The sequence below is a fragment of the Odontesthes bonariensis genome, chromosome 3 (genome assembly GCF_027942865.1).
Source record: "Odontesthes bonariensis isolate fOdoBon6 chromosome 3, fOdoBon6.hap1, whole genome shotgun sequence".
Taxonomy (NCBI): Eukaryota; Metazoa; Chordata; class Actinopteri; order Atheriniformes; family Atherinopsidae; genus Odontesthes; species Odontesthes bonariensis.
In genome coordinates this window covers 25,630,705-25,656,831 of record NC_134508.1, presented here as the reverse complement: position 1 = coordinate 25,656,831, position 26,127 = coordinate 25,630,705, and the positions used below count along the sequence as shown (strand labels likewise).

Sequence of the window (26,127 nt, the reverse complement as noted above, 5' to 3'; positions counted from 1 at the left end):
CAGCTAAAATACAACAACACAATCAAAAACATATAGTCTATTAAGTCCATTCATCCTGCTATTTAAAACTGTGTGACTGAAATGGTGATCTAGCATCCCTGATGAATAATCTTTGTGAGATGAGACAGGCTAAAACGCATACTCTTTTAAATATGCTTGCAGCATGGTGAGATAAGGAAGAAAGTATGATAACAGTCCGCCTCAAAGTGTGTATAATCTATTGTCAGCGCAAATTGATCTTCATAAAAGCATTCCTGTGTGTTGCGGCTTAGCAGAAATCGCCCTCTAAGGCTAAGAAAACGGTTTCAACAGAAAACACAGTCTTGACACGCGTTAAACGGCTGAATTTGCAACTAGCCGGTAAGTTCAGCAATGATGGAGCATAAGTGTCAGGATCTGGTGTATATCACCGTTTCCCAGCAATAACTCAATAATCACTACCAGACATACATAGCAAAATCATCTTTTTCTTCCCATGTGATCAAACTATCTTTAGTTTTATTCTTTGAATGTGAATGACATCGGTGGAAAAACTGGTGAGATCCTTTAGGCCCCTATAGCCAGGCTTTTTTACCAGGCTATGGTTTTCTTGGTAACCCTCAAAGTGACCCCTGCTTTGTATCCGTGAGGAGATGAAGAAGGATGCGCCTCCCAGACACAGCTACCACTCCTTTTCATGCCTTTATAAGATTAGTCCCTTTCTTATCAATACTGCCTTAAGAGTGAAAGAAAGTGGGAGTTTGAAGAAGCAGGCAGCAGAAAATCCCACATACCTGCCCAGGCATCCATGGCATGCTGTCTGAATTCCCCAAACTGCTCATGTTCACACTCTCTTAAAGAATAGGTGTGGCCCCACCTTGCTGAAACTTGTCTGCAGCCAAGTGTGCAAGGATGTGTCCCCAAGTAATTAAATTCATTGAGACTGTCTGGAAAACGTCTGAGACATTGAAATGCTTGACTAACATTTAAATCCAAACAGTCAAACTTGCTTTCCTTTGATCATGATAGAAATGCCATTAAAACTTTAAAGGAACAGACCACTTTTGTGATGTCACCGTTTCTTTTTTCCTGTTGGAGAATTAGAGTTATATTATAAAAGATCAGCCCAACACTCACTACTTAAGGTTGCACAGCAAGACAACCTTTATCTTAGCTTAGCACAACGTCAAACTCATGGTATCTCATGGACATAAATTTAACAAAGTTGCACTTTTCCAAGCAGGAAGTGACTCAAACTAGCTGCTTCTTGTCTTTAAATTTATTTAAGATAAAGATAGTGGTAATTAAGTACATTTCATTCTATATTGAACTTTTAGAGTTGCTGGTGGGCAACTTTTGCTATTGTAGCCATTCACAAATGTCACTTTTAGGATAAAAGTATATGCTATCAATTAAACAAATATATTGCAGTGGAATCAATTAAGTGAATGAGCCTATTTAAAAAAAATCTTGGTATTTTTAAAACTGGAACTTCTTTTCCTTTAATTTTTTTTGGTATATAAACTAATTAAGTGTCTTCTACTGCAGATAACACCTTGCTTGACTACAAAAGAATGATCAGTATCATCATTATTCATCCCATGATTAAAACTAAATGACATTAAATCAAACATTTATCCATACTTGATGCCTGATAATAGCCCTATGGTACAGACATCTCCCAATATTGTGATTGCAAAAGCAACAAATTCTGAATCTTAGTGGCAACAAATCATGGCAGGGTGCTAAAATTCTTACCAAGACCTCCCTGATTTTTGTAGGGGGCTCCATACAAAATCCAGAGTTCAGACAAAATCAGTTAAAATTAGAAATACAAGCATGTAGCCTCAAATGGACTGCAATATCATCCAAGTTCAAGTGCCTGTTTTTACATCAATTGACTTTTCTGTGACTGAAATTAAATTCTTAAATTATTCACCTTTGGCATCTTCTTTGGGACCTCCATTTTAGACTGAAGAACAAGGGCTACAGTTATTAGCTGCAGTCAGGGAGAACTTTTGAGAGTTTAAATAATTTAAATTCTTAAATTATTCACCTTTGGCATCTTCTTTGGGACCTCCATTTTAGACTGCAGCTAATAACTGTAGCCCTTGTTCTTCAGTCAGGGAGAACTTTTGAGAGCTGAAGGGCAAGTCCAACCACAACTTGAAGTAAAACAGTTTCATGTGTTGCTATGCCAAAATGACGAATGCTAAAGAGCAGAACAAGGTCTACAGTCTCCAGCTGTAGTATATGACTGAATTGGCCACATTGCAGGTTAAGAAAAATAAGATTTAAGGCAAGCTGGTTAGTAAGAATTGAATTTTAGAAATAGACAACTTACATAGGACCTTTATGTAAATCTCAGCCAGAGAGCTGGTGGATCAGAATGCATCCCGGTCTTATGAATAATTTTGGAAGACATTAGCAAACTTGAAATGTCTTAAGTAAAAGGACTTTTTGATGCACCATTGTTTAGGTGCATGGATTTAAAGTGTCCGTGTGTAACTTAGAGCTGCTCCAAAGTTCAGTATTGAATGTCTGAGGCCACTATATCTTTGTTAGAACACGGGATGGAGAGGTCACTGTGGATATCAGAGGCTGAACAGAAGTGGCAAACCTTATCAGTTCAACCTGTCATACTGTTTGTCTTTTGTATTTACCTCAGTTCAGCACCTCATAATCAGCCTCTCACCACCCAACGAAGTTAGGACTATTGACTCAGAACACATGTCAGTGGAGCTGATTGCTGCTTACCTGCGCCTGTCGAGGAGAAATAATTGGCACCAGATTACGTCTTATCTCAGAGCTTCCGGATGCTGTCACTCAGATGCTCTTCACGCTTGTCTGCCACTGATACACTGTGTTTATGTGTGTCCATCCGTGTGTATTCATAGAAATTAAAGCAGAGCTCTCTGATCCGCATGTCAAATCAGAGACACCCAGCTCCCTTTGCACAGATCGAAAGCAGAGAGAGATTGGTTTTAAGTAGTGAGTTCACTTCCTGAGTGGAAATGAGAGATTACAACAAATCTATTTCTGCTGTCTCACATGACAGAAAAAGGTTAATTAAAGCACCAGGGAGAAGAAGATCTCTGGCACAACTGACAGCAAAGGTCATTTAGTTTCTCTATTTTCTGTCTCTGCTTATACTATTGTATAGTATAGCTTCATGTACTTATTCGAAAGGGAAACAAGGGGATTACACACACATGTGAGACTTTGCAAAATGTTTGATATACCTTTCAAAAGTAATTCTATAGGCTTACTGCAATAATAGATTGCCTTTTGAGTTTCCCAATTCTTAGGATAGAATTGCAAAATTTAAAGCTAGCCATCTCTTATACCTTCATATATTCAACACAAACTGAAACAAAAGCATGAGGTTGGTCTGAGGACAGAACACTGGCTTTTCTCTGTACAAATACTCCCATAGACAGCTGCCCTCAACAGCTTTGCAGGGCTGCAGGTGAAAGGTTAAAGGACATGAGAGGTCTGAGGTGAAAGCTCATCATGGCCTCCTTACACTCAAGAAAGCTGGGTGGTCATGATGATACTAGGGTGGTATGTTTGAGGAGAGGAGGAGTGGGGAGAGATGGAGCACTACAGCTCAAAGAAAAAGCTAAAAAGAATAATTGACAAGTGAATTAGCAAAAAAAAAAATACTGCATATAACAGTTAGTCTTGCCTTTTTAAAAGAGAAATGGTTTTAGTTTCTGAGTACTAATAAACTATGATGCTAAAAGGAATCATTTGAATGTTGCTTACAGGGTTTCAGACAATCATTGTGAGCAGTTTTCACTTTTACACAATGAATCTAAAATAAAACTGATGAATACTCAATAATGAAAATAATCGGGAGGAATAGCCCAGAAATATTTAAGATTAAATTTAACTGAAGAATCATCTTTATATACAGACCAATGTCTCCAAGCATACTTTCCAACTTTCACAGGAACAAAACCTCATGCTTCCTGCCAAGAAACATAAAACCCTTTTATTCATGTTCTGTTCTTACACTTCTAACCACCTGCTGTTCAGGAGATCCTTTTGCAGTTCTGCTCCTCTCTCCTCTATGGCACTTATCTCTGGTTTTTGAGGAACATGAAATTCATTGTTTGGTTCATTATTTTGGTTCCAGCTTTATCCTGAGGTGCTGTCTGGGCATGTTGCACTCTTTTGCACCCACAAATATGTGTAGGTATAAGTGAGCTGGTTTTCATGCTGATATTGCAAGTCACGATAATGATGATGAAGCTGTGTTTGTTGTTGTAGCTGGGCTGTCGCTTGCAGCGGGTTGGTCGGGGTGGCCGCAGTGGTCAGTGGTGACAACGCAGTTTAGAGGGATTATAGAAAAGTCTGAATAATGACACAGGGCGGGTGTGAATGAGTGAAAAATCCTCCTCTCCCTGGCTGACCTCTGACCTGACACTTAGAACAAATACTCTCCATCTCTGTCAGCTGCGCTAACACAGAGCCAGATGTAGAATTGTTTTCTCAAAATAATCTCCTTATTCCTATTTATAGATCTCTCGTGATTCACGATCTGATTAGAAGCGATAAAATGTGCATTTTCATGAGCCAAGTTGTGGATAGATCAGTTTTCTTCCTACGGATTTGAAGCAGATCTGCCTAATTTTCAAAAACGTCTTTTGCTTTCTTGTGTTTCAAGTTCATGGCCAGTGTGCTGCTAGCTGGGGGCAATAGGAGGGGGGTAATTAGAAGGTAAATTTAGAGAGGCCATTAGTAGCAACTGTTGACTCTGGGTCTACAGGGGACAACAGCCACCTCTACCCTCACTGGGTGTTCCACCCTCCAGTCCGATACTGACAATCTACTCCATTCCCTCTGGTCATTTTTCACACACAACAGCAAATGTTGTAGTCAAGGAGTGAGAATGGAGGAAAGAGTCCCAAGGGCTGAGGAGCCTGACAGAGAACCTAAGAACTTCCATTTATCAAAGCAGGCAGGAGAGAGCCATGGAAACTCTGAGTCGAACTCTATGAGAGTTACACCATGCAAAAGGAGGCTGAGATCTCCTCTATGGCTGCTGAAGGAGGAAAGAAACAAAGCTCACAAAGGCACACAGGGGCTCTTCAATACTAATCATGACTTGGAGGGAGGACAAAACACCCTGATTGTGTGCCCAAATACACAAAAACACTGATTGGGATCTCAGCTGCCAGCTTAGGTGGAATAAAAAGAAAAAGAAAAAAAGATTTCTTAAAAGTAATGAGCAAGCAAGATCGTGCAAACAAAACAAAATTATTCATTCATTATATTCAGCTCCATATACCTGCATTACAGAAGCGATATGCAATATTTCAACATAAAGGAAAACTTTCTCTCTATAAAATTCTCTATCAACAAAATGCCCCTGAAATTTCTGTTCAAGTGACAGAAAAATTTCTAGCATGTCTTGTTTTTCAGGAAAATCAGAGGAAAGAGTGTGAAATCTTTCAAAAGCCACAAAGTGAAAATATAGGTCAGGATGGTTGAGGTGTCAGACAAGACCGACCAATTACCACTTTCTAGACAGTCAAAGACCACCATCATTCTCTATCCATTAAATGTTTTCGTACATTCCATCTTTACTCATACATTATTATATTAGTATTAATCAGCCACCAGACACCACCTCAATGCCTTTGAACCTCTAAGAGACACAGACAGTATCTTTTGGCATCAGAGCTGGGCTGTACCAGCAGTGGCAAAATCTGATAAAGAGCACAACCATTTACGAACAAGTAGAAACACTTACTTTATAGGCAAACCCTGCAACAAAAAACGTAAAAGGAGGTAGGAACTGTAGAAACAGAATAGCTTGCGGGTCCTTTTACATGCTTTGGATGATGGGGCTCAGGTGCTGTGTTAAACCAATGTGTATTTTTTTTAATTTAATCTCGTCCTGACTTGCTGTTTGGTAGATGATTCATTATGGATGAGCCATACAGGAAAAACTCATAGTTTTCTCTCAATCCAAAGACAGATATTTGAGGTTGTTCAAACTGAATGACTTTTTACCTTAGATGCAGCTGCATACTATATTCTTCTCCTTCACAAAACTGTAGCTACCTTTAATCCCTCCTTAAAACTTTCTTCTTGGAAAAAACTTTTGGCAATTTCTGACACATTTCTTACATATTTTATTGTGTTTTTGTGAACATCTGTTTAACTTTAACTCATCTTTTCCCATCTTTAAAGCACTTTGCACCATTGCTAAGAAAAGTGCTACACAAATAATACTTTGATGTTCTCTTAAACTAAACAGGCTGAAACTTATTCTAACTTTTATTCTTTGAAATCATTTAGATGATTTTTTGGTGATGGCCAAAGTCAGATATCCATAAATGATGGTTCCTATGTTGTACAAAATAAAACTGATTTATCTCAGAGTGAAGAGTGATGAGGAAACAAATATTTTAAGATCATTTATCATTTTCCTGTTCTGTATCAACACTGTGTGAAGTCTCAGAAGATGTTTTCATGCACATAACTCTACCAAAAAAATTATAGCATCCACATCTATCTTTAATTGTTCCTTTCTAATGTTATTTTCACTGATCATCATTCTTCTTCTGACACCTTTCCTTTTCCTTGGCTTGTTTAATCCTGCCAGTATCCACCACCCCCTGTCTGCATACCAGCCAACTGAGATAACAAATGCCTCATTCTGTTGATTCCTTCACTGCTTTCTTTGGCACCAAGCATGCCACAGGTGGAAGAAGCACGGAGATACGGGAAATGCATGCAGTGATGATGTATTTTTCAATGACTGTCAGCCTAATATTTCACCAACTGAAAGTATTTAACACCTGCATGAATTAGGAGGGTTGACAACTACCATGTATAATGAGATCATGCTTCCCCTCCCCCTAAAGTTGTGCACGTTTGAGGATATATCTGCAAAAAAAGAAAAAAAAACTAAACTGGTTATACTGTTCCATTGGCTTGTGTTACCTGTAATTACTCACAAGAACATATCCAAACAAAGAACAAGAACCCTTAATGCATCATGGCATTTCGCTGCTACTTCCTAGCTAAATATATGATATTTTGATGAATAACTTTCCCACAGTGTGTTTGTCAGCTACATTGGAGATGGACACAAGGATGGAAAGCAGCAAATGTCTCTGTTTAGAGTTGACTCTAAACTATGAGACTGAGACTACTACTGGCAGAGACACAAGTGAGTAGTGAAAATGTGGTGTCTATTCACTGCACTGTTTGGGATATTGTTGAACCTTAGCTTGTATCAAGTACGAAATAAAGTTTTGTGATGTGAATTTGAAACTGCCCTTAGTCCCGAGTGGTCAGACAGGGCAGCTAGTTGAGCTCCAGGGTCACAGACATCTGTGACGTTATCATACTACAACACACTGATGTGTGGGTGTGTGTGTGTGTGGTGTGTGGCTGTGCATGTCTGTTTGTGTGTCAGACGCCCATCTGCTTCTGCTTCGTTGAAATAATTCTGCATTCCCCGCTGCTGCACGCACCCACTTGACCTCATGTCAGTGCTACACAATGGTAGGGTCGCCCCTGACCAGGTACATGTCAGCACAGATCCTTGGTCAAGCCTTGAGCACTAATGCTATATGACAGGCAGGGGACAACCAGATAATACTTGGCAATCGAGCGGCTGGTTGTTGCGCAGTGTGGTGCGGTCCATGGATGGGGAGTTGTTGTTGAGGCCCGCTGTGAGGACTGACTGAAAGGCTTTGTGCTCAGTTAGTAGGGAATTAAAATTAGCTTCAAAACTGAGACACACTGAAGCCATTTCAAACCAGCAGAAATCACCTCATAAAAAGGAACACTATGCCATGTACTGTTGCATTCATAATTCTTGAGACAACCGAGATTTGATCCAATTTTAACAATGTAACATAACCAGGGATGCTATTAGTGGTCTGCTTGCTAGAATATTGCCTTAGTCCAGCTTGAAATATCACACATTTTTAATGGCCATTTATAAAACATTGTGAATTCAAAAATGGCTCCGGGAAAATTAGCCCATTTGACTTTGGTTAACTCGCAATTTTTTCTCAAGAGCCACAAGTTGATTCATATTTGTGTGTTTCATGTAAAATGTTTTAAAAGCTATTAAACTAGTTGTCATTAGATTTGTTAAGCGTGTTCGTGGCTCAGTCAGGATGAATTGTGATGAAATACTAGCAAACATAAGCAGCACCTTGTATTTTGTGTCACAGAGCAACTTCCCAAACAAACATGCTAAACTAATATGTAATGCCTCATACCTGTTGAATACTGTAAAGATTGCAGCCCGTGTTGACAAATGCAACAATCATATCCAATAAGACAAAAAGATTTGGTCCAGCAGACATTTACTCTCTTACTATGTTCCTCATCTGAAAAATAAATCAATCATAACATTCCTCTTGTAATCCATTTCATCAGTGGCCTAATTGTGTACTGGTCCACCAACAGATCAATATGGCATCGAGTTCACAGGATGGTTCTGAAGGTAATTACACTAAAATAAACTACGCCTCCCAGTCTACATCGAGCTTGGCTAAGAACAACAAACTAATCAGCAAAACTTTCAGTTCTTGAAATTCTCAAACACTCCAGATTATTCCCAGACAAGTTATTCCTGGTAACACCTGAGTTATCGTGACTCGGAAACAGTCAGTGTAAAGGCAGTGTACCCTGGAATCACTTTTTGTTTGCATATTAATTCCAGCTGCTTACCACTCCAGATATCATTTGATTGCAAAATTAATTTCATGGTCAAGTGTGCATGAAGTGAATGAAGAGACAAACTGATATTCTGTCAGGAGACTATATCTATTAGTAAGTCTAAAATACCACTGGATCTTTTCATCATAAACGTTTTGTCTTTCTTCCTTTAAGCTGAAAGGATTTTTGTAGTTTGCCAAAATTTGCAGGCATGAAAGGAATTTAGAATGGTTTTTCATTTACTAAAAACATATGCAACCAAACGGATTTGATCTGAATATCCCATGGGAATCACAGGGAAAGTTTTTTTAAAGGTGTGGACAGAAAGAAAAAAAAGGATGACCAGCTTAGAAATCAGCTGACTGAGTTTGAGCTTTGAACCAAGGAAAGTTCATGTTGACTTGTGTCTGTCTCTCTGTCTGCTTGACACGAATAGGAAATGGGAAATGATGACCGTAAGTCAAGGTCATTCCTTTTTCCTTAATGCCTGAAAGATGGACATGGCCTTACTGGGAATAGGGGGGAAGTTGCAGTAAGGGCAGAAGAGGCAGAAGTGGGGGAGGAGTGTTAGAAAGGAAGGCAGACAATGGTAATGCTATTGAACATCCATAACAATGGAACTAACAATGGAAATAGTGGCATGTGGTAACATCTCTAAACTCACACACTCATGTTTTGAGGATCATAGAATATCAAAACATTTTACTTTTGCAGATTTCTGATTATATGCTGCCTATCATGTTTCTGCAAAAACAAGAGGTACCGCTGTGCATGATGTGTATTAAAATGGAATCTAAAAGAACAACAGTCAACTTCTAGACAACTTAAACGCTGCCACTTTTTTTGGTATGTTTGTAAGTATGTTTTGACAAGGCAGTATCAACTTCAGTATATGACCAGAAGAATGTTGACTCTTCTGATCTTTCCAAACATGAATGGGCTGAATGCTTTAAAAATGAGTGGTACGTCATCGAAAATAATTACAGACTGAATGCAATCATTTACATTCCAATTGGTTAAATATGTGCTTTGAAAGCAAAAAAATGTCATTCAAGATGAAACGTGTAGGCACCCATTACGTCTTTAATGGAATCCAATGGGAATTGTCTGCTAAAGGTGGGCCCCACTCTGTCATCCCGCCATGCAATTAAACCAAAGTTACCCCAAGGTCAGGCTGAGTGACAGGCTGACAGACCTATAGATTACTGTCTGTCTGGGTAATCCTTTTTAAAACTTCTCAAGCTGACTGAAGCACTCACCCATACCTTTTAAAACACCAGTGTCTGTTAATTTAGTGTCTTTCATGTTTGACAGACAGCCGGGACATCCTACTCTACGACCCTGTGGCCTTTTTCTCACCCGGGACTATAAAGGTCATGTGCAGAGGATGTATGTTCAGGAGTAGTGAGTAGAGAATGTGTGAGCAGCTATAGTTGGCCTCAAATTCATGTTAATATATTTCCTAAATGAGATTTTGTCATTGAATTGTGTAATTTTTGCTTTGAAAAGAGGCAAGAGTGACAAAACTGAGAAATGACAGACAGATAAAATCATAAAATAAGGCTTCAAGAGAAAAATGTCTGCCCTCCACAAACCACATCAAGGTTTTTGATTCACATAAACCCCTCTTGTCAACACTGCATAGCAATCACCGAACTCCAGAAGTGAAAAGAGCAAATGGGACTGCCCCTTGTTCAGATTACTGACAATATCAATTACCAGAACAAAACTTTACATGCAGCAACTCAGGGATTGCCTTTGATTTCTTTGGTATGTTATTGTTTCCAGTTCTGCTCAGTCAGATGTAGTATGCAGTGGAAATAGATAAGAAATGTTGAACTGACCTTTCCAACAGTTAACAGTTATTATGTAACACATCTGAGCCATGGCCACTTCAGTGTACTTACTATACATTTTCTTAACTTCAATTACTTAAGGTTTAGGCTCACATGTGACAAAAAATGTCTGCACTTAAACATTCATTACATTTAACACTACAAATTAAATCTGGAAGTACCCGTTTTGATTGTAGGAAAACAGAGGGAGATAGTAATATGTGAAGAAAAATTGTATTTTATAAATTTTTTTTATAAATTTTTAGTCTTATCAGTTGGAAGGAGGCAACATGCGTGACAGAGGGAAGTCGGTCACAGTCACCCTCCATCCGTCCTCACATGGGATGCTGAAGGAGGCCGGTGATTGCACAGGCACATGGAGGCTTAAAACCCTCTTATCTTCAGCTGTCGTACCTTGTCATAAATCAGTGCTTAGCCATCCGTTCTGCACTGATAAGGCAGTCAAATGCAAACACCAGAAATGTAGAGATACTTTTTTTCCCACTTTATGAACAGCTTCTCTCACCCTGTGCTCTCACATCCCCTTCTCCTATCTTCGTTATCTGTTTTTCATTCATCAGATCTGAAAATCAGACAAGTTAGATTTTTCTGATGGGGCTTGTTTGTTTACAGCTTGCCATATTTTCTCCTGTAGCTTTTCCAGCAGTCTGAACCAGATCATCTGAAGAACTTGTGAATCATTCACAACACTGGCACATGAGAGAGTTGGATGCTGAGATATTATCGTTTGACTGTCAGACAATCGGGCCATGCAATATGTAGCAACAAAGCTATTCAAACTGAACCTGGCAAAAAAGTTGTCATTGCCAAAGTATGATCAAGCACAAACATGTACATTTTATAATGCACTATTAATGCATTGTGAAGTGTATATTATATAGAAAGTACCACGGTGCTTGATTAGTCTCAAAAGCTGCGTGTGAAAACCAGGTGCATGCACAGGCGTGCATAATCTGCAAGCAGAAAATGATCCTCATGAGAGAGCATTTCTGCCTCGCAAGCACACAGAACAGTATACGCGAGCATAAAAGCAGGGTTGAAAGGGAGCATTCCTCCTCCATGTGCACAAATGTAGCCTGTGAGCACAGAGCTGCAACTGCTCACTCGTTCGTCAGGTTGACTTTTGAGACTGTATATGTGGGAAAGGTGGCTGATGCCTGCTTTGATTGGATATTGTTAGCGGAGTTGTGGTATGATTGGGTTGGCAAAGACATCTTACTTCCAGCAGAACCACAACCAAAATGATTAACACATACAGGTATTTCTTTTACTTGTACAGTCGCCACTACTATTTGAATACTGAAAATACTGTAACAGCTACAGATTATTGTAAATTTTTTAAGCCAAAATATGATATGATTGCATTTGTAAGTGCAATTACTATTCAAACTGTACAACTTCTATTACTACTAACACTATGAGTTGTATAAGCATCATTAGTACATGAAACAACGTTTAATACAACTACAAGTTTCACAACAACTATTGACAACTCTTGCAATTCTGTATTACTTCTATTAGTGGTGTTGCTGATAATGCCTTAATACGTATAGAACAAGGAATAACTCAATCAAAGGATATGAACTATCAGCATGAAAAGTCTGCCTGATGAGCAACAGCCCGGTGCTTGGAGCAGAAATGATTCCTCAAACAGACAGTTTTCTGCTTGCAGGCCAGAGAGCTCCAACATATAAACGCACTTAATTTCCACTTGTGTAGCTTTTGAATCTAATTAAAAGCCAAAGATTACAAAAACATTTAAGTTTAGATATTTCAGAGTTGGTAGAGTTGGTAATTCCACAAGAGATCTTGCTGAAATTGCTGTGCACGTGGATATGTATTTAACCATAAAGAAGTAACTTACTGCATAAATGCATTTAGCGAAACAGTAAAGCTAATGTGGAGCACGTTTAGCTACGCAAACTTTAAAAAAAAAAAAAAACATTTTTACACCTTTAAACAACAAATGCAGCGGTACTCCGATTCACATACAACACACATTAATTCAGTTAAGCAACACAGCGTGCAGTGTTGTGTTGAACCTCAGTAAATTGAGTTTCTCTAGTTCTTGTGGCTCAGAATACATTGCAATGATTTGTGACTAATTAATCATGCACAGATGGTTTAGTAGGACAGCTTAATCCAGTCACACAAGAGAAAAGGTAAATTTCACACTGTGCACCAATCCTGTTTGCTAATGACACTGGTATAATCTAAGCTGTATACTAATGAATTTCAAGCATCTGATACTTTAAAAATGTGATTACACGTGAATAAAGCATCAGTTGGGGTGGAGATCTTCCCAGTGTCAAACAACATTTTGTACTTCCTCTGTCTGATCATCAGCTGAGTCGACCGCATTAGAAAAAGATGTCAGCCATGAAAAAAAAAAAAAGTTTGTGCGTTTGTGTTTGTGCCAGGAAGTGCTGCCTCTTAGAAGCGTTGTGAAAGGCTGTCTGTGCTCCTCCATCAATGTTGTGCGGTGAAGACCAATGTCCAGAGGAGCATCAATTCATCTAACATGAAATCCACCAAAACATGAAAGCCCAGGACCATAGCCAAGCTTTGAGTGATGACTGCTTCCCCATTTATGCCAAGATGAGGAAAAGAGAGAGACGCAAATGATGAGAGATGGATAGAGAGTGAGCAGGGGGAGGAAAAGGACAGAGGTGCCCTGAACATTAATGTCGTGCCAAAGTTGTATGCCACTCCCCCTCCGCTTCCCTTCGGACACAAATGAAATAAATGAATGATGGACCCAGCCCACACAAACGCCCCTCTCCTATTGAGCTCCAGCAGTCCATTCACAGGAATGAGCAAGGCGTCGATACCAACAACAACAACAAAAACAACAGCAACATAGGAGGCCCTTTTCTCATTCATGTATGCTGGAACACAGACACACACATATGGCACAAATACCATGGACAACATTGCCAACATGCCATTAAGGACACCTAGAAAAGGTTCCTGAGAACAGGGCTGGCAAACAAAGCTTGGAGGCAAAAGGGAGTGAACAGGGCATGCATGGAGAAAATCTTGGCATCACGACAATACAACTGCCACAAAGATTAGGACCTAGAGGCCATCTCCTCCCCTTCACAACTATCAGGGAGCCCATCAGCGTACTAACCCAGAAACAAGGTCCGGAAACCTCAAGTTCCACCACACTCTGCCCTTCCTCTTCCACCTCACTTTTCTCTGTTGCTCCTCCAGGACAGGATGGGTTCAGGAGGTTCTCTGCCATACAGTCTCAATCTTACTCAGAGACCTAACCTTAAAACTCAGGCATTACTTGCCTGAAACCATAGCAGCTAATGGAACTTGGGGAAAACAAATCAGATTCAAGTGAAATCAATCTGACAAGAAAGGCTCTGGTGATCACCAACCATTTACATCTCCAACTTTAAATGTGGGCTCTGTAATGAAGTTAGCATCTGAAGAAGGCTCAGTTTTCATCAGTTATGTTTCATGCAGAGAGAATGTATGCAGAGCATATAAAAGTGGGAGAGGGTAGTAACTAAAATGATGAACTGCAGCACTAACAGTAGGCAGGCCGAGAAGGAAGAATGCAACGGCTTTTTCGCGTCCAACAGTGAGACAGCACCGCCGCAGCCTCCTACATGATCATGGTCAGGCTCAACCATAGACCTCACTTCTACCACAATCACAGAGACAGCTGCTTGGTTTTCATCCAACGCATGCACACAGAGATGTTTGTGATAATAAATCCCCAACAGCTAAATGATGTCATGAACGAAAAGCAACCTTGACTTGTCTTTCAGGAGAAGATGCAGTTCCCATAAAACTTTTCTAAACCAGCAAAGTGACAGACATTGATCATGAAAAGGTTCTGCAGAAAGAAATCTTTGTACAAGTTTGTAATTCAACTTTTCATTTGTGGCTTAAGTCCAAATTGTTTTGCCAGGCCAAATTACTCATGAAATTCCTTTCAAGAGGATTTGTGTGACAATATGCAAGTGTGAACAAAGTTAGAAGTTTGCATTCGTTGTAACAACAGACTTTGCAGCACAAGGTTATTGGCAGGGCACTGGCACAGGGCTGACCTGGGGAGGCTGTCCGAGCAGTCACCAGCTGAAGTAAACCTTCTCCTCCAACACTCACATACAGCTAATGTGAAGCAGACACGATTTGTCCTGAGTATGCCTTTGTGCACCCACGCTTCTTTCCTCCTTTTCATTCTCAAATCCCTCCATTTATCCATGCTCTGGTTGAGATAGCAAACCTGACACTGATGCCCTGTAGTCCATTAGCGCTCTCAGAGCACCGTCTGATTCTGCTCTATTGCTCCCCTCACATTTTCCTCCTCTCAGCTCATCTTCCCGACAGTCCACATTTCTCTTGCAGCCCTTATCTGACTCTGTCCTTCTGTATCTCTTATTTCTTCCTTTACTCCCTTCCCCAAAACATCCAAGCTGGAATGAAAAGATTTGTAGCACTTACAGTTGATAATATGCACTTTACACTCTTTCAGTATTGTAACAGTGACGTTTTCTGCAAAGCATAGCCCTAACAAAAAAAAAAAAAAGAGCATTGACTATGATTTAATTGAAATTACAGTGTTGACGAAAAGTTTTCATGTTTTCTTTTATTTGATATTTTTCAAATCAATTAGTTGTTAATGCAGTGTCTAGGGGTGTTTATTTATCTTTTTTTTTTTTAAAAACAAAAAAACAACAGGAACTCTACACATTAAAAAGGCTATAATTCCTATATAATTTCTCCAACTTGGATGCAATTACTTGCAGAGTAATGCAGAATGTTTTTCAGCATTTATTGATTAAATACCTGAAACTTCAACATAGTTTGTTAAACGCCTTAACAAGCTGCATTTGTATCAGCGAACCCTTCAAAATGGCCACCAGGACAGTGAGGTCAATGGCACTGCAGTAACAAGACCCCAAGACTGACAGACAAATGAAAATGAATGATAGCTGTCAAAGGTAAACAAGTGGAGGGGTGCCCTTGACCTGCTGTCTCCTTAATTTAATTTTGTACTGCAACCCCCCATCTAAGGACTCCCAGACAACAGCCACATCTGGAGAGCATGTCCAGTTGGGTGGAGCCTCTGCACAGAAATCAATCCCTGACTTATTCTCTAACTGAACTCTCCATGCCAACTTCCCTTTACTTTGAAGACAGACCACACCACGGTCTCATCAAAGTCTATTGTTTCAGCAAATTTATTTTCACATTTGTCTTAACTAAGCCTTGAGGACTGGGTGCTGCTTTGCTTCAGGATTTCCAAAAAGGAGATGAGACAGAAGACATCTGGGGAAATAAGCACACGGCTGTGATTGCATCCCACCTCCTCTCTGAGGAGGGACTCATCTGAACCCGATCCAGTTTGTAAGGAGTGACAGGTAGAGGCTGCCATGGCAACCGAACCAAAGCAGTGTCATAGATAGCTATTCTTTGCAGGAGAAGCTCTGAAAGCAAGCGAGCACCCACACACAGACACACATGCATAAAACAAACAAGGCAGACATAACCACATGGACTTTAAATTAATTTTAAAATGCTCTCTCCCATTCCTCCCTGTCACTTTGAATCTAGAGCAAACAACCTCGGGAAAAAGCCATTACTATCTCAAACTCTGCCTCTAACCACAAAACCTGTCGTCTTCTTCAACACCCCCACCCTCCTGCTCCCCATCTGACAATAGCATGGTTCATCGCAGCCTGTGTAATAATCTGCCCTTTTAATGATTAAAAGCACATTTCAAGAATGATAGCTTGCATAGTAGTGCTTAGAAAACAGTCACAAATGCTGTACTAACCTCGTAACTCAGACATGCTTCTCAATCAAGAGGGAATGAAAAGACATGTGTCTGATGTACCATTGTGGCTTACATCTATTTTTATCCTGTCTGCCACATTTCGATCTAAAAAAACTGGCTACAGCAGAGACCAAGAGACACAAACGCACTAGGCGGTACACATGCACACAGAGTTTAACACTCATCTACACACACACACACACACACACACACACACACACACACACACACACACAACTATCATAGTGAGGCTGTCTCTCAGCTCCTGCTGAATGTTGCCCCTCTTTATTTTGCAGACAGAACTGGAAGGGCTATTTACTAAATCTGCCACATTACCTACATGCAGGAAAAATCTTTTAGTGACTAAATCACAAAGCTTAATCTGATCCAAAGTTGAAGAGGATTAGTATATAACTTAGAAACTGATTCAAAGGGAAACCTTGTAATGATCTAATTTTATTTTACTTATCTACAAGAAAAAAATTTGTTTAACATGATTTACTCTGACTTAAGAAGTATTGGACACATTTTTTGGTAAACCTTCTTTACAAAACACAGAGTTTGTTATTAGTGACAAGGTGCCTCTGCATGCAAGTCAAATAGGTGAGAAGTTGTAAAAAAGTGAAAGAAAGGCAGGACAGAAACGAGAAGGCAGTTGACCCCATGATCCTCTCTCTGTGAGCTACTGTAGTATTCTTGTTCTCCCACCAAGAGATCACTTCCCAAATAGGGAATGTCTCCTCAACTGTTTCCCTCCCTTGTCAAAAGGAACTCTGTTTGGACTTTATATTTTCTTTCAGATAGTTTAAGGTACCTTTAAGAAAATGACTCGGGGTATATTAAGCTCTTTCACAATATTCACAAAAAAATAAAATGAGAATTATAGGTCGTTAAGGTAATCCCAATCTTGCAGCCTCCCCTATTTGGCAGCTGTAAATTTAAAAAAAAAAATTCTGAGTAACCTTATGTATGTTGATGTGGTAATGCTGGAAAAATGTGCACATAAAAACAAATGAAGCTATAAGTTTTCATCGGTTCTGGCCAATAACGTAAACAGATTCATGGGGGCTAACATCTGGGCCACTAAAGCCATTACCTTGCAACTAAGGAGAGCACAGATCAGTGAGAGGTGACCTGTAGTAAACAGGTACGGCTGTAATAGCACCCTTCTCAACAGGGCCACTCGGTTGGGTGCATAATCAAATTAAACAATAAAATTTATGTTTCGAATTTATGTTTAAAATTTACAGTAAAGAGGAAGTTATGTTGTTGCCACAGCCAATCTCAAATTGTGTACTGGAGGTTCCTGGAATTTTATGACTCCATAAATCCAAATTCTTTCCATATTGCTGTCTGTCTTCCCCCACTAAGCATCTTGATAATTTCTCAGTTAAAAAAAAAAAAGAAGGTGGATCTGTAATTGAGTTTATTCTGATGAAGCGGTGTAGATCTAATACTCCCTAGTACAAAAAATAAACCTATAATTAAAGTGCCTGATTGCAGGAATAACAGGGTGATTATGTTTTCATTTAAATTGCTGTGCATTTTTGATATGGATGGAGTTTCAGTTTCAGTATTAACAAGTGCTTATAGGCCAACTCTGACAAAATAATGAAATTGTAGAAACATGCTTTCTATCAAGGGCCTTTCACCAGGAGTAACAACATGTATGTGTTACATCATTAAATGGAGGGGAGCCATTTAATGATGTAAAGCAGAAATGACCTAAATAGGTAACATAATTTAGAGACATTATTTCAATTCAAGCCTTATATACAAAATATCTCTGCACAAACGCATTATTTTGTGGAGCTGCAATGTAAAATCTGTCATAAATCGGCCTAATCCTGCTTTAAAGATTCCCCTTCTCTCTCACTGTGTGTTCCTCTCAAAGAAATTCTGACCACTTTAGAGACCTCCGCTCTCTCGCAATTTGCCTTAAGCTTTTTGCGTGTGCTAAAACAGTGCCCCTGCTGTGAGCGGCGCACTGGGTGCTCTCCTCCCTCAGCTCCCACTGCCAGCCTCTTATCAACAAGCAGATAGAGAGGGTGTGAGCATAGAGTAAAAGCAGAGGAGGATGATGACGAGTCAGAGGAGGGGAGGCAGGCAAAGAGAGAAAGAAACAGACAGGAGGGACACTATATTTAGCAGTGAAGCTGTCACCTTCTGCTTTGCTCTCCTGAAGAATCATAGTTTGACTTAAATGCATCCTGGGGTTGCTGGGATACACCAACTCCCCCCCCCCCCCCCCCCCCCCCCCCCCCCCTTCACCAGCAACATCTCTGGAGAAAAAGTATCTAAGTATTGTTATAATTGCTGGGGGTTTGCATGCCACAGCCACCACACATTACTTTGTGGAAATATTTTTCACAGCCATTACATTGTCAGATAATCTAAAAAAAGGAAGCAGTTTAAACCACATGCTCCCAGCAGGTCCATGGTCGAAGCGTGCAAAAAACAGTTTACGGCGTCAGAGTAGTCTGAACAAACAAGCAACAATATGAACAAAATATATTCACAAAAGCCTCGAAACCTCAAGCATTTCTCAGAGAGCTTATGTGCTTTCAGACTGAATGAACTTTTTCATAGATCTTATAATTATCAGAGAGAAGTCTTCCTTCTTCTTTCCGTCCACACCACAGAAACTGCAGCTGATGGTTCATGATTCAAAGTACTTCTTTTGTAGGATCTTTATTTAGCTCCTTTCAGTGAAGCTTTCTCACAAGAGGGAAACCATGTGTAATGTAACTGCATGTTGATTGATCCAGATGACATAAGTGTAAAGTGATTGGTTAAAACAACATAAATATTAGGTAATTGGGTGAACACAGAAGCTACCAACAAGTTGGCTGGCTGTTACGTCAGTCCAGCATTTTTACTTGCTGCACAAATACAACCAGAGAAACAGCTCGTGATGGTAGACTGGCCTTCGGAGACCTGCACGGTTTCCATATACCTCAGCAACTGGTCCGAACATGCCTCTTTTTTTGTCTTTTACAGATAAATAAAGAAACATTTTTTCTCCGTGGACAAGATGTTTTTGCTTCTTCTACTAAAGATTTTGAATAACCAACTGGCTCCATTTGTAGTGCTTTGCTCAACTGAAAGTTTTTTTGTTGATAACCATCTGGCAAATTGTTGATAATCATCATCATGTGTCACCAAATTAATGATTATATTATGCAAATCTCTGTTTCTTTGTGCAAAGCATGTCTCAGTGTGTTTACACCTCTGATGGTGTGTGTTAATATGATATATTAATAGCCACTGTAATGTGGTCCCATGATACAGCTAATCAATGACAGCAGTTTCGTAGCTGAACAGCAAGACGGTTTCTGGATTATGAGAATGACATACACGTTCAGTTCTGTTACAGTTGTCTCAGTGAGAACTGATTCAACTATCTGGCTCATTCAGAGGCTGCGGCTTGAGGCTATTTAACTGCACTGATTTAAACTGCCTGCTGTTTTTAGTATTGAGCCTGTCTTCATTGATATAATTGGGATGGACAGTATAATGGAAACACCCTTCAGTGAGTACATGAAGACTGAATGCCATCTCCCAAATGATTAGCCAACTGAACACAATGGCTTTATGAAGCCTCTCGGCCTATCTTTGATGAAGGCTTTTTAACATATATTGGAATGATGCATTCATTAACCTTATTTGTTGTATTCGTCTTGACTTTCCTGGTGAGACTAAAGATCCATCCTTACTGTCCAAGGATCATATGTTGGCAAAGAGGTAAGCTATGGATAAGCTTTCAGCAGTTCATCGATTGCTAGAACTTGATTGCGGTAAGGCTTGGCTGACGCTCTTAGCAGTGTCTCCAATGTCAAAGTTACATAAGTGAACAGGTTGTGAAAGGCGCAATCTCCACTATCCCTTTAACAGTCTTGGGATAAGATGCAGCTTGGGGCAGGACAAGGATGATTAATGCTTTCTCTTTCACCAGAGACGTCAAAAAGATGACAACAGCGCAGGACCACCTACATAGAGGAATGTCACACTGAGATAACACGTGGAAGACAAAAGTCTCATAAATCTGCCTATGGAACATAATCTGTGGAAGCTGTCATTTGTTGTAGGGTTAGAAATAGAAAGTTCAAACGCAGTAGCAGCTCATTATTCAAAGAATAAAAAAAAGTTGAAGGGCATGTGCCCATTTCTGATCTTAACACTGAAAACTGTCAGGAAAGATGGAAAGATAGTAAAGTCTTTGTTCAGGCTTGACAGTCGTCAACCCATTACAAGGCACTAAAGATTGTCCAGCGGGTGAGGTTGGGGGGCGGGCGACTCCAAAGGCAGGATCAACCTTAAGATTGTCCCTGAAATTAGTCCAATTACAGGACTGCCTCGCTTTGTCTTCCCTATCCAGGCTTTCTTCCCAGGGCTAACCTTGTGCCCAGGTGTTCTCCCGTGGAGTTCAGAGGCTGAAGAAAAACAAAGATAAACACTTTCAAATGTGCCTGAGGATTAGCCTAACAAGCTATTACTTGTTAATACGGTGACATTCTCCCACAGTTTGAGGGCTGTTAACCTCGGGAGTGACTGGCTTCTGTTTGAAGGGTCACAACCTTGCAGAGTCCAGCGCTCTAAAATAGCACGTGATTATAGACCTTGTTTAAAAGTAAATATAGGAGTTCTCAGCAGCTGATACAAGACAGTCTCGTTTCGGTCTTTATGAGACACAGTACACTTACACAACTGCACGAATGTGGCCCTTTTTGTAACAGACAAGACATGTGATTTGAAATCTCATTCAAAAAACATATTTCCAAAAACCTCAGCTACAGTTTATTTGATGTTAAAAAACTGAATATTAGATGTTGTGAGACAAGAAATTCCACAACCCTGATAGATTAACTGCTGGACTTTTCTGAATGTGTGTCTGTCTCCAATTTTTCAGCTCTTTTGAAGTCTGGGTTGATTATCTGCTTTGTATGGACATTCCTTTGGTCTTATCCTCTGTTTGCTCACTTGGTTCTTATCAGTTAATAACTCAGCCTGCACTAACATACTCAGTAGCTGTTCTGGGCTAAATGAATGAATGGTAATTTATGTTGTAAACCTTCTCTTACAAGATGTGGCACTAAAACTTATCTAATGACTGGATTTTTGTGCTTTCAAAGGTGGAAATCCTGCATACAATAATATACTGTTGCACTTTGTGCATAAGAAAAAAAAACACTAGTGTTTTATCTGCAGTGATCAATGGAAAATAATAAAACAATTCAAACTAACACAAAAATCAGTCAATCATGCAACATTTCTTTTTCAGAAATTAAACTAGTAACATTATGCATCAATGATATTGCACGTAAATGCTCAGGTTTTTACACATTCAGAGCTTATGAAAACATGCATAAATACAAATATCTCAGGACAAGACTCTTTTAAATGGCAGTGTGTATGGCATTTTTGCAGTGTTCTCACAATATAATGCTCTCAAGCCATCTTACAGTATATATTTCTCTTTGAGAAAATGTGCGTACAATTATGTCCATGGCCCAGTGTCTGATGCTTTGATAGAGGGAAAATATTTGAAAGGCAAAGACAAAGTGTGGGTTCTCTTGTAACAAGCTTGGATCTCAGCCAAATGCAGCAAAATCCACTCCATCAGCTTCATAAAATGCAAATAATCAGTGGAATAGTGATACTATGTGACCTTTATAGATAAACATGCGGGACTGGGTCATACGCAGCAAATTCAGCAACACTGTACGACTGATTCTATCAGCTCCAACGCATGGCAGCTGATGTTTCTCCTTCTTTTGTTTAATCATCACAATCAAAGTGCTCAATGAACGTGAGATGGATTACATTATCACGAGGTACTTATTATAAGTGATACATACATGGCAGAGGTGTGTTGCTATTATGAAATCTAAAGTCAAGTGCTTTGTTAAGTACACCAGCACATGAAAAATTAATAAGGCATTCCCAGTGGTAGGCTTTTAAAATCTATACAATTAGAGAAGGCACAGATTATGTGGATTTCTAGTCTCAAGCGATCTGAAGTTGCTCCGTCATGCATATAGTAACCTCAGGAACTAATTAAAAGCAATAACAAAAGAAAATAAAAAACATAATTAAAAGAAATAGAAAAAAAATCTTTCCATGAAACAAATAAGAGACCATTAATGCGTGAAATCAAATTTGATTAGAGAAAATGATTGGATTCAAGGGACAAAGCAAAAGGAAACAAACAGATACACAAAGAGGGAAGACAAGCCTTAATAGACAAAGTCTCTGATAGAACTATTTAATTATTTATTTATTTATTTATTTATTTTAAATCTGCTTCCACTGGCTTGGCTAAAAAAGCACATTATCGAGTAACATGAGAAAAACTTGAAGGCCACTCACGGCCCTCCACCAAGGCCAATGCACTACATTGAAATTTTAAGTAAAGTGATCTGGATCTGCATCAGAAGTTAATGGATTCCTCCCTTGACCGTGCTCCACCTCTCCACCCACTGTCAGGAAATTTTGCAAGGTAATTTTCTTTGCATAATCATGCTGACAGGAGAAACAGCACTGAAAGAATACTTTTACTCTGGCAGTGGAATAAATTGAATCATTTCTGATATAAGAAATGAAAAAAATTAACATTATGTATATCATCTACTGTTCCTCCATAATATAAGCGTTTTAATTTTCAAGGTTTAAAAACCACAGTAAACTAGAAAATCGGCAAACTCGTAAAAGATAAGGGTCTGAACTCGGATTGTTATCAAATTTTCTCTTCAGAGACCGGTACAATAAAACCTCAAGTACAGCTATGGACATAATATCCTCACAGGATTGACAAAGCAACAGAAACTGCCCCACTGAGACCTATTTTAACAGGACAGCTCAACACACAGAGTCTCATGTGGCACGGGCCAACATTCAGAACATACTGGATCTGCACCCAGAGTGTGTGCCCAGCCAAGTGTTAAATTTGACTTGATTTCAGATGGGAGCTGAGGTCACACAAAGGCCTGTTTGGGGCACTAATAGCAGCCAGGCGATTCCATGAAGCCAAATTCTCCAGCCCTGAATGGTCAGAACAATCATTAGAACATCTCCTCATTTTTCTCATTGGCCCCTTGAACACAATCAAACTCCTTGTTAGGCTGAGTGCACAAAAGCCAGACTTACCAAGCCTTGAATTCTGCTGGTGCCAACACTCCATTTCAGGTAGCAGGCAAGAATGGCAAATCGAAAAATAAGTGTTGCACCTGATCACATCTGTTTTTGTGGAGATAAACCACGGAGCCCACAAACTCGGTCACGGCTTTACTTTCAGTGCCTTACCTTTGAAGGACAAGAAGATTCTGGGCACAGACAGGGGCTCGGAGGACGGCAGCCCCTCAGATGATAAACAGGCCAACAGGGCCAGCAGCCAGGACAGTTTGTCCAACAACATTGCTCCTCTTGTTTGTTAACAAAAAAGAAGAGTCCAGGAGCTGAAAGACAGATAATGATGAGCATCAAGCCATAAACAACGCATTTCAATTCACAAAGCATCTGCAGCAACCAATTCTTGGCTATTGAGCTACAAGTACAGATTTGTTTGAAGAAGAATTAGCTTCTTAGTGTAGTCTTTAGCTTTAGTACTAAGTGCAGGAGAGAAGTGCAAAGGTAAACAACTGGAGATGACTTTATGAAGCTTTTTGGCTGTGCATTTTGGTTGCATATCTAATGATGGAATCAAAAAGTTTAACTAGTTCTCAAAATCTTGACCTGCTCATTTTAATTGGTTGTACACTCATTTGAGGAATTAAATTAAAGGAACTTAAAATTCTTCTTCTTCTATCTGCCATAAGAGCCTGGCCTCATTGCAGATCCTCACTTTTCACAATTCTGACATGGGATGTGTTTAAGGTATCTTTAAAATGGCCAGTTGCAAAACAAAACAAAAATACTTGAATGGTTAAGGCTTTGGGAATTATTGCTTTTGTTTTACTACAACCCCACAGTAAGGTAGAGTTGCTCCATAAACCCGGCGCGTAGGCTACTGGCAGCGATCACAGATTCAATCACAAAGCGCATGAGCATGCGGTTATCCGCCACAAAGAGAGCTGAAGATAATATCCTCATAAAAGGATCTGATGACTGTCCAAGTTATCAGTGTGCGAACAATCTGACACAAGTTCAACACGGCACTAAAACTTGTAAAAAAAAAAAAATGCTGTTTGAGGTGATTGGTTTAGAAACAATAACACAGTGTTAGTGTTTTGGTCTAATCATCCATGTATGCCACTGATCTACTTGTAAACGTGGATCGGAGCTTGAGGTCAAATAGCCAGTCAGAGCTTAAGATCGAGTTGCAGATTGAGCCCCAGAAGGCAGAACTCCAAAGCGGACCGTTAACCAAAATAAAGCAAGTATGTGACGAGGCTTTGAGTTATGAGGACATGGAGATAAACCACGTGTCGATTAAGAACTGTACATAGGATTTTAAACAGTCAAAAGTATTAGCAGGACACTGTTTAATTTGGTATCAAGCAAGAGCATCGTATGCTGCAAAAACTTGAAATGCCCCAAAACTCACATCACCCATCAAACACACACAGCTCATGCGTCTGACATTATTTTCAAATAGAATTTAGTGTCATGTCTTATTACAAACGACCTCCAGTGTGTCAGAGGCACACCAAAAATAAAAGGCTGCAGTGTGTCTCTAAAAGATAATCATTTCTAATGTTCAAAACCCAATTATTTTACTGCACTTTATTGATTAAATCTTTGTTTTTGCTGATAGCACTGACATTATTCTTGTTACTCCTCTCCACTAAATGTGCTTTCCTATTGATTTAAGAGCGCATCTGTCACAACAAAAATAACTGTTTTGTCCTGTCATGCATCACAATGGCAGTCACACTATTACCTACCTTCCAGTTATCAGGGAATATTGTGCTACGGCTGGTCAAGATTTAAAACCATCCACCCAGATTGTTAGAGCTGCTCTGTCCGCAAGCGTATCCGCCGCAGATCCTGCACGATTATCCCAGAGCTAAACAAAGCTTGGATTTAAATCAACTTGCCGCAGCCGCTTAAACTTGAGGGGATCTCTAAATTGCATCAGCAGATTCCGTATTTTCCACTGGAGGAGGTGACAAACAAAGAGTTGTTCTTGGAGACAAGCAGCAGGGAGAGGGTTCAGCCGTGCGCTGCGACGCTCAAATGAGTAGTGTAGGGAAGCGAGTTTTGCAGGTGGATAGACTGAGATCTGCGGGCTGAGGACACACCCATGGGGGAGGGAACCTACCTTAGCATCCGTGCGCTCCGTCCCTCCCCAAAATGTGATACAAAATCACTTTGCTCTGCATCTCTGTGCACTCCAGGGGGCTTCAAAAGTAAACTTACGAGAGGACAACTGAAGTTAGTGAAAATATCCGCAGCAGGGGGGGTGTCGAAATGTCAAGTTCCCTCAACAACAGGAGGAAAGTTTTCAAATGAATTCTGCTTCTATCATTACACGCTAATGTACATTTCCTTTAAAAAACAGAATCAATAGTTGTTTAAATCTTAGTTCATGACAAGAGCTCATTGACATTGTTTTACTTGCATTCAGAGTCTGGTTCTGTATTTCCCATTGACAGCAATTATAATATCACATTTTCCATATGTTTGGACTGCTTAGAAGTTAAATATTACAGTATTTTCACTGTGGGAACACTGCTGCATTTACTGTTAAGCCAAAAGTATGTCAGTGTGTTTTTTTTTATTCAATTTGATCCCAAGTGTTGAAAGGAAGTTCTGAAAGAAAACCTGTGGCTTCAGTCTATTTTCATTTCCATTAGC

General features: G+C 39.7%; 1 protein-coding gene across 4 annotated transcripts in view; it reads right to left on the bottom strand.

The window, feature by feature from the left end:
* The window catches only part of sema3fa (sema domain, immunoglobulin domain (Ig), short basic domain, secreted, (semaphorin) 3Fa), a 51,325-nt gene extending 25,814 nt beyond the window's left edge, over window positions 1-25,511 (bottom strand). For all 4 annotated transcript variants that reach the window (XM_075461240.1, XM_075461241.1, XM_075461242.1 and 1 more), the window contains exons 1-2: window positions 25,215-25,511; window positions 23,635-23,786 (exon numbers count right to left, since the gene is read on the bottom strand). In XM_075461240.1, coding sequence (XP_075317355.1) covers window positions 23,635-23,746 — 112 coding nt within the window. In that variant the 5' untranslated portion in view covers window positions 23,747-23,786; window positions 25,215-25,511. The remainder of the gene's footprint in view (window positions 1-23,634; window positions 23,787-25,214) is intronic.
* Between the last annotated feature and the right edge of the window lie 616 nt (window positions 25,512-26,127).